This window comes from Bos indicus, chromosome 15, assembly GCF_029378745.1.
Source record: "Bos indicus isolate NIAB-ARS_2022 breed Sahiwal x Tharparkar chromosome 15, NIAB-ARS_B.indTharparkar_mat_pri_1.0, whole genome shotgun sequence".
Classification (NCBI taxonomy): Eukaryota; Metazoa; Chordata; class Mammalia; order Artiodactyla; family Bovidae; genus Bos; species Bos indicus.
The window spans coordinates 80817178-80832699 of record NC_091774.1 but is presented as its reverse complement, the minus strand read 5'-3'; the positions used below and the strand labels follow the sequence as shown (position 1 = coordinate 80832699).

Here is a 15522-nt window from a genome sequence, read left to right as displayed (position 1 = left end):
GCCTTTAATTAAAATAAATAAATTTAAATTAAAAAAAAAGAGTAAGAGAAAGAAGCTGAGTCTGCTTTGTAGTGGTGACTTAGAGTGAGATGATTTATATAAAGTTCCAAGCACAGGACCAGGCTTTGAATGGGCACTCAAAACCGGTCGTAATAACACATGCAAATAATACGCTAAAGCCATTGGTGACTCATTCATTCACTCGGTTAATCTTTCAATCATTTGCTCACGCATATCCTTCTTGGGCAACACTCAGCCTACTTCACTCCATTTTTCATTATGCTGCCAGGGATGAAGCCTTTATTCCTGGTCTGTGGGTGAAACTTACTAGAACACTGGCTCTGATCCCTTTGCTCCTCCATTTCCAGCACACACTGGGATGACACACGGCTGATTTTGAAAAACGGGCTGAGTTCTGTTCTACTTACATGGAAACTGCATCCAGATTCTCTTCCTGCAGCTGGTAAAGGCTGATTGGCCACCAAGGTCTCTGTGTGCCTACTTTTAACTGGGAGTTTAGGGTTGGAGCCTAAGGGATCAGTACTTGCTCCCTTGAGAACCTGGGCGTCCAGGGGCTCTAATGGAGTTGGAATAAACAATGTTAGTAGCTATTTTCAGCTGAAGAACATTTAAGCTTTCTCTAGAGAAGATACATGTAATCATGGTACTGTCATTAGGGATCCTGTGTATGTGGTTATGTATCTGTGTGTTGCCTTATTATTGAACTAAATTTTTTTCTCGTTTTTATGAGTCAGGTTCTAAAAATTTGAGTTCAAATCTATGAATTGACCGTTCATTCATTCTTTTTTATTGATTTCTCCAATATGAGTGCTCTGATTAATAGTAGCTCCAGAATAAATTTAAGAATACTTTTGAGCAAGGCCATCTTTTATTGGTTTCTGCGTTTAAGTGAAACGCTCTCAGTATTTTCTGATAAATATGGTCAAATCTTTTGGTTGAAGTATTCTACCTTTTATTTAATCACTGGAATTAAAAATAAATGTTTAATTTTAGCAAATGTTTTTCTTTATCTTTTGACATGATTTCATGATTTACCCTGAAAATTAATGGATTTTTATATTAATAGATTTTATAATATCAAAGTATTCTCTTCTATAATACAACCAACCTGGTTACAGTGTGTTATTTCCTACTGTGCTACCGAGGTTTTTTCTTTGTGTACTCGCATTTTTATTGGGCTTCCCAGGTGGCACTAGTGGTACAGAACCCGCCTGCCAAAGCGGGAGACACAAGAGGTGTGGGTTCGATCCCTGGGTTGGGAAGATCCCCTGGAGGAAGGCATGGCAACCCACTCCAGTCTTCTTGCCTGGAGAATCCCACGGACAGCGCAGCCTGGCGGCTGGTGAGGCGCACTACACAGCGTTACACAGCGTCGGACACGACTGAAGCGATGTAGCGCGTCCGCACGTGTTTTTCTTAAGCACTTTTATATTGATGTTTGAGAGTGGCATTGGCCTATCATTTCTGAGCTGTTTTTGCTAGCTTAGTCATGGAATTTATTCTGAAACGTCCCTTCTTTCCCTATGTTCTCCAACAGTTCAACCATCATTGATATTATCTATTTTTAATGCTTGTGAATAATAGGTGTTTTTTTTGGGAAGAAGATTGTACTTTTATTATTTTATTTCTTCTGTTAATTATTCTTTAATCTCTTTTGTGGTAGCTTTTTTACAATCAGTCTTCCCTTAGAAGAACCGTTCATTCTATCAGATTCTCTAATACATTTGTACACTGTTATGTATTCTCTTATCTAAAATTTTTTCTTTGTTCTCCAGCATTATTTTTCTTGATAAATTAGCAAATGATTTATCCATTTTATTGCTACCTTTAGCTTCAGAAAATGTTTCTGAATTTATTATTGCTGTCATTTAAGAGATTTTAAATATTAATTCAAAAATGTTTATTACTCTCTTCTCTTTATTTAATTTTCTCATGTCTAAAATGTATGGTTAATTAATTTATTCAGTTTAGTTCAGTTCAGTCACTCAGTCGTGTCTGACTCTTTGCGACCGGATGGACAGGAGCATGCCAGGCCTCCCTGTCCATCACCAACTCCTGGAGCTTGCTCAAACTAACTTCCATCCAGTCAGTGATGCCATCCAAACATCTCACCCTCAGTCATCCCCTTTTCCTCCTGCCCTCAATCTTTCCCAGCATCAGGGTCTTTTCCAATGAGTCAGTTCTTCACTTTAGGTGGCCAAAATATTGGAGTTTCAGCTTCAACATCAGTCCTTCCAATGAATATTCAGGACTGATTTCCTTTAGGATGGACTGGTTGGATCTCCTTGCAGTCCAAGGGACTCTCAAGAGTCTTCTCCAACACCACAGTTTAAAAGCATCAATTCTTCGGCGCTCAGCTTTCTTCATAGTCCAGCTCTCACATCCATACATGACTACTGGAAAAACCATAGCTTTGACTAGACGGACCTTTGTTGGCAAAGGAATGTCTCTGCTTTTCAATATGCTATCTAGTTTGGTCATAGCTTTTCTTCCAAGGAGCAAGTGCCTTTTAATTTCATGGCTACAGTCATCATCTGCAGTAATTTTTGGAGCCCAAGAAGATAAAGTCTGTCACTGTTTTCATTGTTTCCCCATCCATTTGCCATGAAGTGATAGGAGTGGATGCCATGATCTTAGTTTTCTGAATGTTTAGTTTTAAACCAGCTTTTTCACTCTCTTCTTTCACTTTCATCAAAATTCTCTTTAATTCTTTGCTTTCTTCCATAAGGGTGGTGTCCTTTGCATATCTGAGTTTATTGATATTTCTCCCAGCAATCTTGATTCCAGCTTGTGCTTCCTCCAGCCCAGCGTTTCTCATGATGTACTCTGCATATAAGTTAAATAAGCAGGGTGATAATATACAGCCTTGACGGACTCCTTTCCTAATTTGGAACCAGTCTGCTGTTCCACGTCTGGTTCTAACTTAATTTATTATTATTTCCTATTTATTAACACTAGTATTTATAGAGCTATGCAATTTTATTTGAAAACTCCTTGTTGTTTATAGATATTTTTGCAACAGTTTGTGAAATATTATCTTATGGATATCTGGAAACGTTTTCATATCTTCAACCTAAGATTTGTTTAAATGAGATTTTTCTGTGTTTAGTGGTATAATGTTAGGTGTTTTTACTTTAAAGTTTTATTGTTAAATTCTAGATCTAGGTCTTTGAATCAGAAGATATTTTATACAGTCTTTCCAATTTTTATAATTTATTGTATTTCTGTAATTTTTATGGGCACATAAATAAGAAAAAAGATAGGAGGAAGGAAGAAAAGAAAGAAAGAAGAATACATTTGAATTAGTTCTAATGAGGCAGATGAAACTGGAGCCTATTATACAGAGTGAAGTAAGCCAGAAAGAAAAACACCAATACAGTATACTAACGCATATATATGGAATTTAGAGAGATGGTAACGATAACTCTGTATGCGAGACAGCAAAAGAGACACAGATTATAGAACAGTCTTTTGGACTCTGTTGGTGGGGGGAATGATTTGGGAGAATGGCATTGAAACATGTGTAATATCATATAAGAAATGAATCACCAGTCCAGGTTTGATGCAGGATACAGGATGCTTGGGGCTGGTGCACTGGGACGACCCAGAGGTATGGTATGGGGAGGGAGGTGGGAGGGGGGTTTAGGATGGGGAACACATGTATACCCGTGGCGGATTCATGTTGATATATGGAAAAACCAATAAAATATTGTAAAGTAATTAACCTCCAATTAAAATAAATAAATTAAAAAAAATAAAAATTAAAAAAAGAAAGAAGAAAAAGAAAAAAACAGAAAGAAAGATGTTTTTCTTGCTTTTGAGTTACTGCTAACTCCACTGACAAAAATCAGTTCTCATAAGAAATCAGACTGTGATGTGTCTAATGCAGTGTTAATGGTCTCAAAAAGACAGTAGGGAAAAGTGTTTCTAATTGGACATCCGAAGACCACAAGGCAACTGTGACTGAGTCTTCTAAGTGACTGCAATCTTTTCTCACCACTGACACAATTTTCCTATTGTATTCCTTCCCCTTCTTGAGCAATGTTTACTGAGATATCCAGTTGCTGATCTATCTCTGCTTTTTGAGAGTATCTAAAGCTAGAGAGTACCTGCTCCCCTCTCATCCATACGTGGATGCATTCAGCAAAGCCCATAATCTAGGAAAAGCCCCTCCCTTCCCTTCTATAAAAAGCTTCCCTCATAGCTCAGTTGGTAAAGAATCCGCCTGCCATGCTGCAGACCTGAGTTTGATTCCTGGGATGGGAATATCTCCTGGAGAAGCAAATGCAACCCACTCTGGTATTCTTGCCTGGGAAATCCCACAGACAGAGAAAACTGGGGGGCTCCAGTCTTTGGGGTCACAAGAGTCGGACACGACCTAGTGACTAAACCACAGTCTCCCTTCTTACTGAGTTGCCCACAGCTTCTGTGTAGGATTTCCCTCGTGGCTCAGACAGTAAAGCATCTGTCTACAATGCGGGAGACCTGGGTTCCATCCTTTGTTTGGGAAGATTCCCTGGAGAAGGAAATGGTACCCCACTCCAGTACTCTTGCCTACAAAATCCCATGGACGGAGGAGCCTGGTGTCCATGGGGTCACGAAGAGTCGGACACAACTGAGTGACTTCACTTCACTTCTGTGTAGTATGCGCTGCAGAAGCAAAATTTTGACTCCTAAACTTTTTGTGTTCTTTTGCTGGGCTTTAATAATATAGAGTTTCTGAATATGAATTTTTTCTCATTATGTCAAGTAGCTCTTCTGTAACTTTATTTAAATTTTTTTCTTAACTTTGTATATCATGGACTGGAAGAAATACATTTTCTATGATTATGTGTTTTTTGTCCATGTATTTCCTCTTTTCTACTTTACAAATGTAAAGTAATATTATTTAAAACAGAGATTTTTCCATGAACTTTTCTGCATAGTCCAATTCCTCTATGCAAGGCATTTTCAGTCATTGCATTTAAGAATGTTTTTATAGGGAGACGTATCAGGATAATAAAGCCTGAAAGTTGTCTGTCTCCAGTTTAGGGTAGTAAAGGTGAAGACCTCTCCCTCCTTCTCAGGATTTGATTTGTTAATCAAATAAGGACATGATTTGATTTTCAATTCCAGATTGAATTTATGGTTTCTCTATGCACAGGGTATTATGGGCAGGTCACCAGGAATCCTAAGAAAAAATCAGAGTTTCCTGCTTTTGGGATTTGTCTCCTATAATGCAGTCTGCTGCATGGGCTGGTGCTCTCTGAATTTTCTTGGTATTGTTTAGGTTGTGGTTTGCTCCCAGTAAGTGTTTCCTGCCTCAGTCCACAATTTGGAATATCTGGAAACGTTGAGAAAGGCAGTGAACTCCCATCCTGTCTGTCCATCCTCTAATTCACAACTTCCTATGGTTTAACTGATTAATGAGATTGAGAGACGAAATGCAACATGGGATCTCAGGCTTTTTGTTAACATGCTTGTCCACAGGATGGGCTTCTGCTTGAGGATAGAACATGTGTGTTCAAGCCCAGGTATGACTTCTTGTGTTAAACCTGGTTTCTTTCACCTCTCTCCATTCTTAGAGATAGTGGGAAATAAGGCTTCATTTCTGGATAAATGAGTTTGATCTGTGGCACCAAATTCTGCACTGCATTTGCACCCTTGCAAGAGAGTACAGCTGGGGATTCAATTACATTTAAAACAAAAATTTAGTAAGAATAAATGGATATGATGCATATTTGCTGGATTCCTATGTTACTTTCCTAGTTGGTTAGAGACCATGTGTAGAAAGGAGGGATACTGGTCCATAATGTCAGAATATGTATGAGGATTCATTCAATTGTTCTTTTCTCCCCCTCTTTCTTTTCAGCACATTTTCTCCAAAGAGATGGAAAACATCTTTAAATTATTCATTACAATACTAAACCAGCTTAGTTACAGACGATAGCAAGAGTAACAGTACCTCTTAAGAGAAACCAGAAACAATTTTTGCACCGGTGTCTTTATACTACTGCTGTTGGAGGTACTTTACAACGTTGACTAACACTTTTCTTTACTGCTCTTTTCTATATTAACAGCAAGGTATTTTAAAAAGGGGCTCCTCAGAATGTACACAAGCAATATCAAAGATCTCTTTAGACGCCTTCTCTCTAAGTTTGCTTTAGTTGCTAAGTCGCAACCCTATAGACTGTAGCCCACCAGGCTCCTCTGTCCATGGGATTTCCTAGGCAAGAATACTGGACTGGGTTGTCATTTCCTTCTCCAAGGGATTTTCCCAACTAGGGTTAGAACCCATGTCTCAGGCAGATTCTTTACCATTGATCCACCAGGGAAAGTCTCTAAGAAATATGAATTAGAAGGTTATTTCATCGTTTAAGATCGGAAAGTTGATCATCTTTCAAAAGCTACTGATACAATTAAGGAAATATACTTTATATAATTTTTTGTTTGTATCTCACAAATATCTTCTACATCTTCTGCTGCTGAGAAATAAGAGAGAACTGTCGGTTGCTTGTTGAACAATGTTGAATTAGAAATTGATGTTCAGTCTAGAAACACTTCTTTCCAACTCCTTTCAGGGCTTCTCTCACATCTTGGTTTCGCAGACTATAAATGAGGGGATTTAACATGGGGATTATAATGCCATAAAACACAGAAGCCATTTTTTCTTGCTCTTGAGATTCTATGGTGCGATGGTGCAGATACATGTAAGAGAGCGTCCCATAGAAAATGCTGACAGCTGTCAGGTGGGAGACACACGTGGAGAAGGCTTTCTTCCTCCCTGCAGCAGAAGAGATCTTTAGGATGGCGATCAGGATAAATATGTAGGAAAAGATGACAACTGACACGGTGAATGTCAAGTTAAATCCCACAAAGACTGTTAGGAGCATGATGTTCAAATAAATACTAGAGCATGAGAGGGCCAGAATTGGGGGTGCATCACAGAAAAAGTGACTAATTTTATTGGATTTGCAAAAGTTCAATGAGAAAGCAAAACTTGTGTTTACAGAAGCATTTAGGAAACCCATGAAGTATGAACCAGTTAAGAGTTGACTGCAGACTCTCTGGGACATAACAGTTCCATAGAGAAGTGGGTTACAGATGGCCACATAACGGTCCACTGCCATAGCCGCCAGGATGTAGCAATCACTTGTTGCAAAAGCCCCATAGACTAGCAATTGCACCATACATCCTATGAATGAGATGGATTGTTTTGTTTCTACAAAGCTTTGCAGCATTTTTGGAGTGATAGCAGAGGTGTAGCAGAGATCAACAAAAGCCAAGTTTTGGAGGAAAAAGTACATGGGGGTGTGGAGGGAAGAGTCAGTCTTGATGAGGAGGATCATGCCAATGTTACCCACCAGGGTGACCACATAGATCACTAGAAATACTGTGAAGAGGACGTGCCAAGACTTGTGTTGATCCGCGAATCCCAGGAGAATGAATTCAGTCACTGTAGTGCCATTGTTTTGTTCCATGGCCAACAAATTCAGTATTAGCTGAAAAGGTGGAAAGAGAAGATCAGAGAAAGCTAAGAGGAGTGTGATACTTTAACTAACACTGTATTTAATTTCAGAGCTTCCCTGGTGACTGAGATGGTAAAGAATCCACCTGCCAATGTAGGAAACCCTGGTTCAATTTCCTGGAGAAGGGAATGGCTACCCACTCCAGGATTCTTGCCTGGAGAATCCCATGAACAGAGGAGCCTGGTGGGCTAGAGTCCATGGAGTTGCTAAGCGTTGGACATGACTGAATGACTAGCACACACATATTTAATTTCATAGTGAGAGGGATCAGAGAATATTTTCCATGATTGAATTAGATTTTAAAGGCTGAACCTTGACACCTAACTTAGACATTTCCATTGATAGTTTGGGGAAATTGCCAAGGACCAGTAGCTGTGTTCTCAATATGCAAACTGACCGTACTTCATATATAACATCAATTTGGGAACACATAAGAACATTGTTTTATTTAATTAAGCTTTCTTTTATATTCCCTATATTTTAATTAGAAATACCAATTTGCCTAAATACTAATCATTATATTTGAAATTTGACATACCCATGGGGTTCTATATTATCTTTTTCCCACCTACCTCCATATTTTTATTTTTTTCTTTTTCTTCCTTGTAGATCTGCTCTGCCATGATGGCTTCATGGAATTGTAGAGCCCTTTGTAGAATGGTTTATCAAGGTATTTACAGTAAAGTGTAATTTTCTTTATAAAATTTCCAGTCTGTTGTGGCCCCGTGTTTGTAAAAGTCAGTAAATGGGTATTGTTAAAGTTCCGTAATAGTTTTAGATACTCCATCCACTCTCAGTCATTGTCTCATACAGTAGAAACCAAGAGTCCAAGGACTCGCACTGGTCCGTGGACCACACGTCGGGTAGCACCGCTCCATGGTACCCATCCATCCTCATTTACCCATGTGTTTCCCTAGTGACAGACAGCAGACTGCATACAACTTGCCTCCACCACAGTTAACTCAGTGAGGAATTTTTCTAGGGTGTATTCCTAGGGACAAAATTTTTGTGTCTGAAGACATGCATATATTTCATCTGACTAAGTTTTTCCAGATCATTTTACATAATGGATGCACCAGTGCACCGTCTTGCTAATTGTATATGTGGGTTCCCAACTTCTGAGTGAGCATTGATATTTTCCTCATTTTTTTGGTGCAAAATAGGTGTAAAGTGATGACTTATCTTTCCCTTATCCCCTTTAATTACAAGCAGGTTTGATCATTATCTAATAGTCTTAGAATTTGGGGATTTTATTATTTCATAAATTATTTGTTAATTATTTTGGCAAATGTTTCTATTGAAATGGTTTCACATGTTCTTTGTTTACCCAAGATTCAAATCTCCTCTCGGTTGACTTGGTAAATATTTTCTCACATTCTGTCATCTTTGATGTCCTTCACAGACCAGGAAACCTTACATTTAAAATAACTATCTTTTTTTTTTTGTCTTGTGGTTTGTTCTTTTAAAAAATAATTGAGGGAAGTATTTTCTTTCCTAATTCATATCTCCAGTGGAGTAAAAAGCAATTATCATATTTTTCCACTTAAACTTGGTTGCTGGCATATGGTGATTGTTGCTTCATGACATTTTATATCAGACAAAGATTTTTTAAATGCTATTTGTGCTTTCCAATATATTAAAAAAAATAAAGCAGATTAACAGGATAGAAAGCAAATATAGTCACTGTGTGTGTGCATTTGTGTGTGTCTGTGTGGGGATGAGGTGTAGAAAATATTTAATTATTTTAATCATTATGTGATTTGACTTGACATTTAAAAATCTATGCACAAACACTAGACCCAGTTATGTTACAGGAGTTCTACTAAACTTTATACAATGAATAATTCTAATATATACAATTTTTTCCTGTGAGTCTCAAAAAAGAAAAAAAAATCCGCTGGTCATTTCATAAGGCTAATATAACCTTGACATGCATTTAAGTAACTTTCGAGGAAAAACATTAGAAGCAATTTCATTCATGAGTGTAGACACAAACAGGATTAAAAATATACTTTCAATAACCAAATCCACCCATACACTGAATGGACAATTGCTAAGGTCTAAAGGAGGTTCCTGATCATTGAGGAAGGCTTTCTTATCTCACCTTGCTATTCTTTGGAACTCTGCATTCAGATGCTTATATCTTTCCTTTTCTCCTTTGCTTTTCACTTTTCTTCTTTTCACAGCTATTTGTAAGGTCTCTTCAGACAGCCATTTTGCTTTTTTGCATTTCTTTTTCTCGGGGATGGTCTTGCTTCCCTGTCTCTTGTACAATGTCATGAACCTCCATCCATAGTTCATCAGGCACTCTATCAGATCTAGTCCCTTAAATCTATTTCTCACTTCCACTGTATAACCGTTAGGTAATACCTGATTTAGGTCGCACCTGAATGGTCTAGTGGTTTTCCCTACTTTCTTCAATTTAAGTCTGAATTTGGCAATAAGGAGTTCATGAACTGAGCCACAGTCAGCTCCTGGTCTTGTTTTTGCTGACTGAATAGAGCTTCTCCATTTGTGGCTACAGAGAATATAATCAATCTGATTTCGGTGTTGACCATCTGGTGATGTCCATGTGTAGAGTCTTCTCTTGTGTTGTTGGAAGAGGGTGTTTGCTATGACCAGTGCATTCTCTTGGAAAAACTCTTATCAGCCTTTGCCCTGCCTCATTCTGTACTCCAAGGCCAAATTTGCCTGTTACTCCAGGTGTTTCTTGACTTCCTACTTTTGCATTCCAGTCCCCAATAACGAAAAGGATATGTTTTTTGGGTGTTAATTCTAGAAGGTCTTGTAGGTCTTCATAGAACCGTTCAACTTCAGCTTCCTCAGTGTTACTGATTGGGGCATAGTCTTGGATTACTGTGATATTGAATGGTTTGCATTGGGAATGAACAGAAATCATTCTGTTGTTTGTGAGATTGCACCCAGAACTACATTTTGGACTCTTTTGTTGACCATGATGGCTACTCCATTTCTTCTAAGGGATTCTTGACCACAGTAGTAGATATAATGGTCATCTGAGTTAAATTCACCCATTCCAGTCCATTTTAGTTCGCTGATTCCTAGAATGTTGACGTTCACTCTTGTCATCTCCTGTTTGACCACTTCCAATTTGCCTTGATTCATGGACCTAACATTCCAGGTTCCTTTGCAATCTTGCTCTTTACAGCATCGGACCTGGCTTCCATCACCAGTCCCATCCACACCTGGGTGTTGTTTTTTCTTTGGGTCTGTCTCTTCATTCTGTCTATAGTTATTTCTTCACTGATCTCCAGTAGCATACTGGGCACCTACCGACCTGGAGAGTTCCTCTTTCAGTGTCCTATATTTTTGGCTTTTCATACTGTTCATGGGATTCTTAAGGAAGGAATACTGAAATGGTTTGCCATTCCCTTCTCCAGTGGACCACATTTTGTCAGAACTCTCCACCATGAGCTGTCCATCTTGGGTGGCCCTACAGGACATGACTCATAGTTTCACTGAGTTAGACAAGGCTGTGGTCCATGTGATTAGATTGGTTAGTTTTCTGTGATTGTGGCTTTCAGTCTGTCTTCCCTCTTATGGAGAACGATAAGAGGCTTATGAAGACTTCCTGATGGGATAGACTGACTGAAGGGGATACTGGGTTTTTTTCTGATGTGCGGGGCCATGCTCAGTAAATCTTTAATCCATTTCATGCAAAGATGGGCTCAATAAAGGACAGAAATGGTGTGGACCTAACAGAAGCAGAAGATATTAAGAAGAGGTGGCAAGGATACGCAGAAGAACTGTACGAAAAAGATCTTGACAACCCAGATAATCACAATGGTGTGCTTACTCACCTAGAGCCAGATATTCTGGAATGTGAAGTCAAGTGGGCCTTGGGAAGCATCCCTCTGAACAAAGCTAGTGGAGGTGATGGAATTCCAGATGAGCTATTTCAAATCCTAAAAGATGATGCTGTGAAAATGATGCACTCAATATGCCAGCAAATTTGGAAAACTCAGCAGTGGCCACAGGACTCAAAAAGGTCAGTTTTCATTCCAATCCCTAAGAAAGGCAATGCCAAAGAATGGTCCAAATACTGCACAATTGCACTCATTTCACACTAGTAAAGTAATGCTCAAAATTCTCCAAGCCAGGCTTCAGCAATATGTGAGCTGTGAACTTCCAGATGTTCAAGATGGATTTAGAAAAGGCAAAGGAACCAGAGATCAAATTGCCAACATCGCTGGATCATCAAAAAAGCAAGAGAGTTCCAGAAAAACACCTATTTCTGCTTTATTGACTATGCCAAAGCCTTTGCTTGTGTGGATCACAATAAACTGTGGAAAATTCTGAAAGAGATGGGAATACCAGACCACCTGACCCGCTTCTTGAGAATCTGTATGCAGGTCAGGAAGCAACAGTTAGAACTGGACATGGAACAACAGACTGGTTCCAAATAGGGAAAGGAGTATGTCAAGGCTGTATATTGTCACCCTGCTTATTTAACTTATATTCAGAGTGCATCATGAGAAACGCTGGGCTGGAGGAAGCACAAGCTGGAATCAAGATTGCTGGGAGAAATATCAGTAACCTCAGATATGCAGATGACACCACCTTTATGGCAGAAAGTGAAGAGGAACTAAAAAGCCTCTTGATGAAAGTGGAAGAGGAGAGTGCAAAAGTTGGCTTAAAGCTCAGCATTCAGAAAACAAAGATCATGGCATCTGGTCCCATCACTTCATGGGAAATAGATGAAGAAACAGTGGAAACAGTGGCAGACTTTATTTTCTGGGTTCCCAAATCACTGCAGATGGTGATTGCAGCCATGAAATTAAAAGATGCTTGCTCCTTAGAAGGAAAGTTATGACCAACCTAGACAGCATGTTAAAAAGCAGAGACATTACTTTGCCAACAAAGGTCCATCTAGTCAAGGCTATGGTTTTTCCAGTGGTCATGTATGGATGTGAGAGTTGGACTATAAAGAAAGCTGAGCACTGAAGAATTGATGCTTTTGAACTGTGGTGTTAGAGAAGACTCTTGAGAGTCCGTTGGACTGCAAGAAGATCCAACCAGTCCATCCTAAATGAAGTCAGTCCTGGGTGTTCATTGGAAGGACTGACTCTGAAGCTCAAACTCCAATATTTTGGCCACCTTATGTGAAGAACTGACTCATTTGAAAAGACCCTGATGCTGGGAAAGATTGAGGGCAGGAGAAGAAGGGGATGACAGAGGATGAGATGGCTGAATGGCATCACCAACTCAATGGACATGAGTCTGAGTAATCTCTGGGTGTTGGTGATGGACAAGGAGGCCTGGCGTGCTGCAGTCCATGGGATTGCAAAGAGTTGGACACGACTGGGTGATTGAAATGAACTGAACTGAAAGGAGGTTCCAGAGAACAGCTATTTTCTTCCTTTCCCAAAATTTGAACAAGTTGAGAAATAAAAATTAGTATACATATGAAGACTGTTATATCACCTGCTGACACGTGGGGGGTAACGTTCAAGTTTCTTAGTCAAGTTACTTGCTCCTAGTGAACACCACAAGTTACCAGGCTTGTCCGCCCGTCTTGGTGGTGGTGACTGGGCTTGCCCCTTGCACGTTCTGGAGGAGCAACTCTGAAATGCTGGGGGGCACTGGCCTCAGCAGGCTGGCTGCATCTGAGGTTGAGGGAAGAGCCCAGCATGCCAGGTTGTTCTCAGATTTACCAATCAGATACATCACTCCATCTTTCTGGGAAGTGAGTGAATAAAATGATGTCAGGATGGCTGTGATTACACCATTTGAACTCCCATTGCAGGAGAGAAACATCAGAAGCAGGGAAAAACATTTTCTATCAGCAATTAAATCCAAGTTGTATCAACATGAAATTTCCTTCATATTAATTTCAGTGAATGCTTGAGAGAATGTTATGCTCATTTTCACAAACTAATAAAATTTATACGAAAGAGAAAAGAACTTAAAAACAGCTAAGAGACTTTTAAAGGGAAAAAAGTGGAGAGTTGTCCTTGCAAATATCAGAAATTTCTATAAAATAATAACAATAAAGACAGGTGGTACAAGTGGTACAAAGAGAACAATGGAATTGTGAAAAAGGAATCATAAACAGGCCTACGAGTCTCTGAAACCTCAATGTATGAAAACAGTAGCATGTCCATCAATGAAAAACGGTCCAATAAACTGTGGCGTATTGGTGCTTATACTTTGGAGGAGGAAATGGCAATTACTCCAGTAGTCTTGCCTGGGAAATTCCATGGACAGAGGAGCCTGGTGGGGTACAATCCCTGGGGTTCAAAAGGATCGGACGACTTACCAGCTGAGCATGTAAATGCATATACATGTGAAAAAATTATATTGTTTCAACTTTTAATTTTACCAATTCCAAATGGCATTGAATTATAAAGGTGTAAGGGTATATCTTTTTATGCTTATATTATACTTATAAAGGTATAAGGGTAAATCATATTAGAATACCTATGACTTAGCTATGCAGTAAAAGTTTTAAATAAGACATAAGTGCACAAAACACAAAACATTAAAAAGCTTCCCTGGTGGCTCAGATGGTAAAGAAATTAAACATATCAACATTATGAAAAAGAAAAGACCAGATACTGACTGGAAATTTGCTCAGTTAAATTTGTTTGCAACACATATAAATAGAAAAACAATTAGTACCCAATGGCACCCCACTCCAGTACTCTTGCCTGGAAAATCCCATGGATGGAGGAGCCTGGTGGGCTGCAGTCCATGGGGTCGCTAGGAGTCGGACATGACTGAGCGACTTCACTTTCACTTTTCACTTTCATGCATTGGAGAAGGAAATGGCAACCCACTCCAGTGTTCTTGCCTGGAGAATCCCAGGGACGGGGGAGCCTGGTGGGCTGCCTTCTCTGGGGTTGCACAGAGTCAGACACGACTGAAGCAACTTAGCAGCAGCAGCACACTTAATTCATTTCCATAAATTGTGCTGAGGAAAAAATTCACCAAAGATATAATCAGGATATGTACAGAAGGAAAAACTTAGGCAATTGATATATGGACATAAAGGGATATAACTCCCTAGTAGTACAGTATATTAATACTCATTGAAATATAATTTTAGACTAAAATGCAAATTAGAGGTGAGAATGTGGACTCACATTCCAGGTGGGGATATAAATTAGAATAATCATATTGGAGGCAAGTTTGGAAATATTAATAAAATGAAATGTATGCCTCCCTTAGGTTCAGAATTTGTATTATAGATACATACCTGGATAAATTATTGGCCATGTAAACAAGAATATATATACATACACATATGAGTATATGCATGAATATGTGTACATATAAATGTAATTAATACACATGTGAAGGTCCACAGCAGTGTCTTTGAGCATAGGAAAAAATAAACTATTAAATAAATCATCAAGAATTCAGTCTGTTGGTGCTATAACATCTAGGTAGATAAATTTCTGAAATGGAAAGTTGAGTAATACAAAGCAAGCTACAGAAGTTTGGGTGGTGGCTGCACGCATGGCTGTTTCATTTTGTTAAATGTATTTTTATGTTCCTTAAATTTTGTATAATGACAGAATTTCCTCACAAAAACCCCCCAGATCCCCATATATCAGTAGAGGGCTCCTTCCTCTGGAGTTAGTAATACCCGGCAGAGCTGTGGATCCACAGATGCGATGCTCAGTTTGGGATAAGAAGGGGCCTTTAGTGGTGGGCTTCCCCGGTGGCTCAGATGGTAAAGAATCTGCCTGCAATGCGGGAGACCTGGGTTCAATCCCTGGGTAGGGAAGACCCCCTGGAGGAGGGAATGGCAAGCCACTCCAGTATTCTTGCCTGGAAAATCACCCTGGACAGAGGAGCCTGGTGTGCTACGGTCCTTGGATCACAGAGAGTTGGACACGACTGAACGACTAACACTTTAGTCGTGGGGAGTGTAGCAAACCACACCTGTGGTTGATGTGGACAATCTGGTTTTTTCAAACATCTTGAGAAATGAGCAGAATGGGATAGTGAAGGAACAAGAAACAATTGT

At 39.3% G+C, this 15522-nt stretch overlaps 1 protein-coding gene across 1 annotated transcript; it reads right to left on the bottom strand.

Moving 5' to 3' along the window:
* Nucleotides 1–6551: 6551 nt before the first annotated feature.
* LOC109569455 (putative olfactory receptor 5AK3) lies at nt 6552–7481 on the bottom strand. The gene has a single exon (XM_019974812.2). The coding sequence runs from the start codon at nt 7479–7481 to the stop codon at nt 6552–6554; it is 930 nt and encodes a 309-aa protein (XP_019830371.2).
* Nucleotides 7482–15522: the final 8041 nt, after the last annotated feature.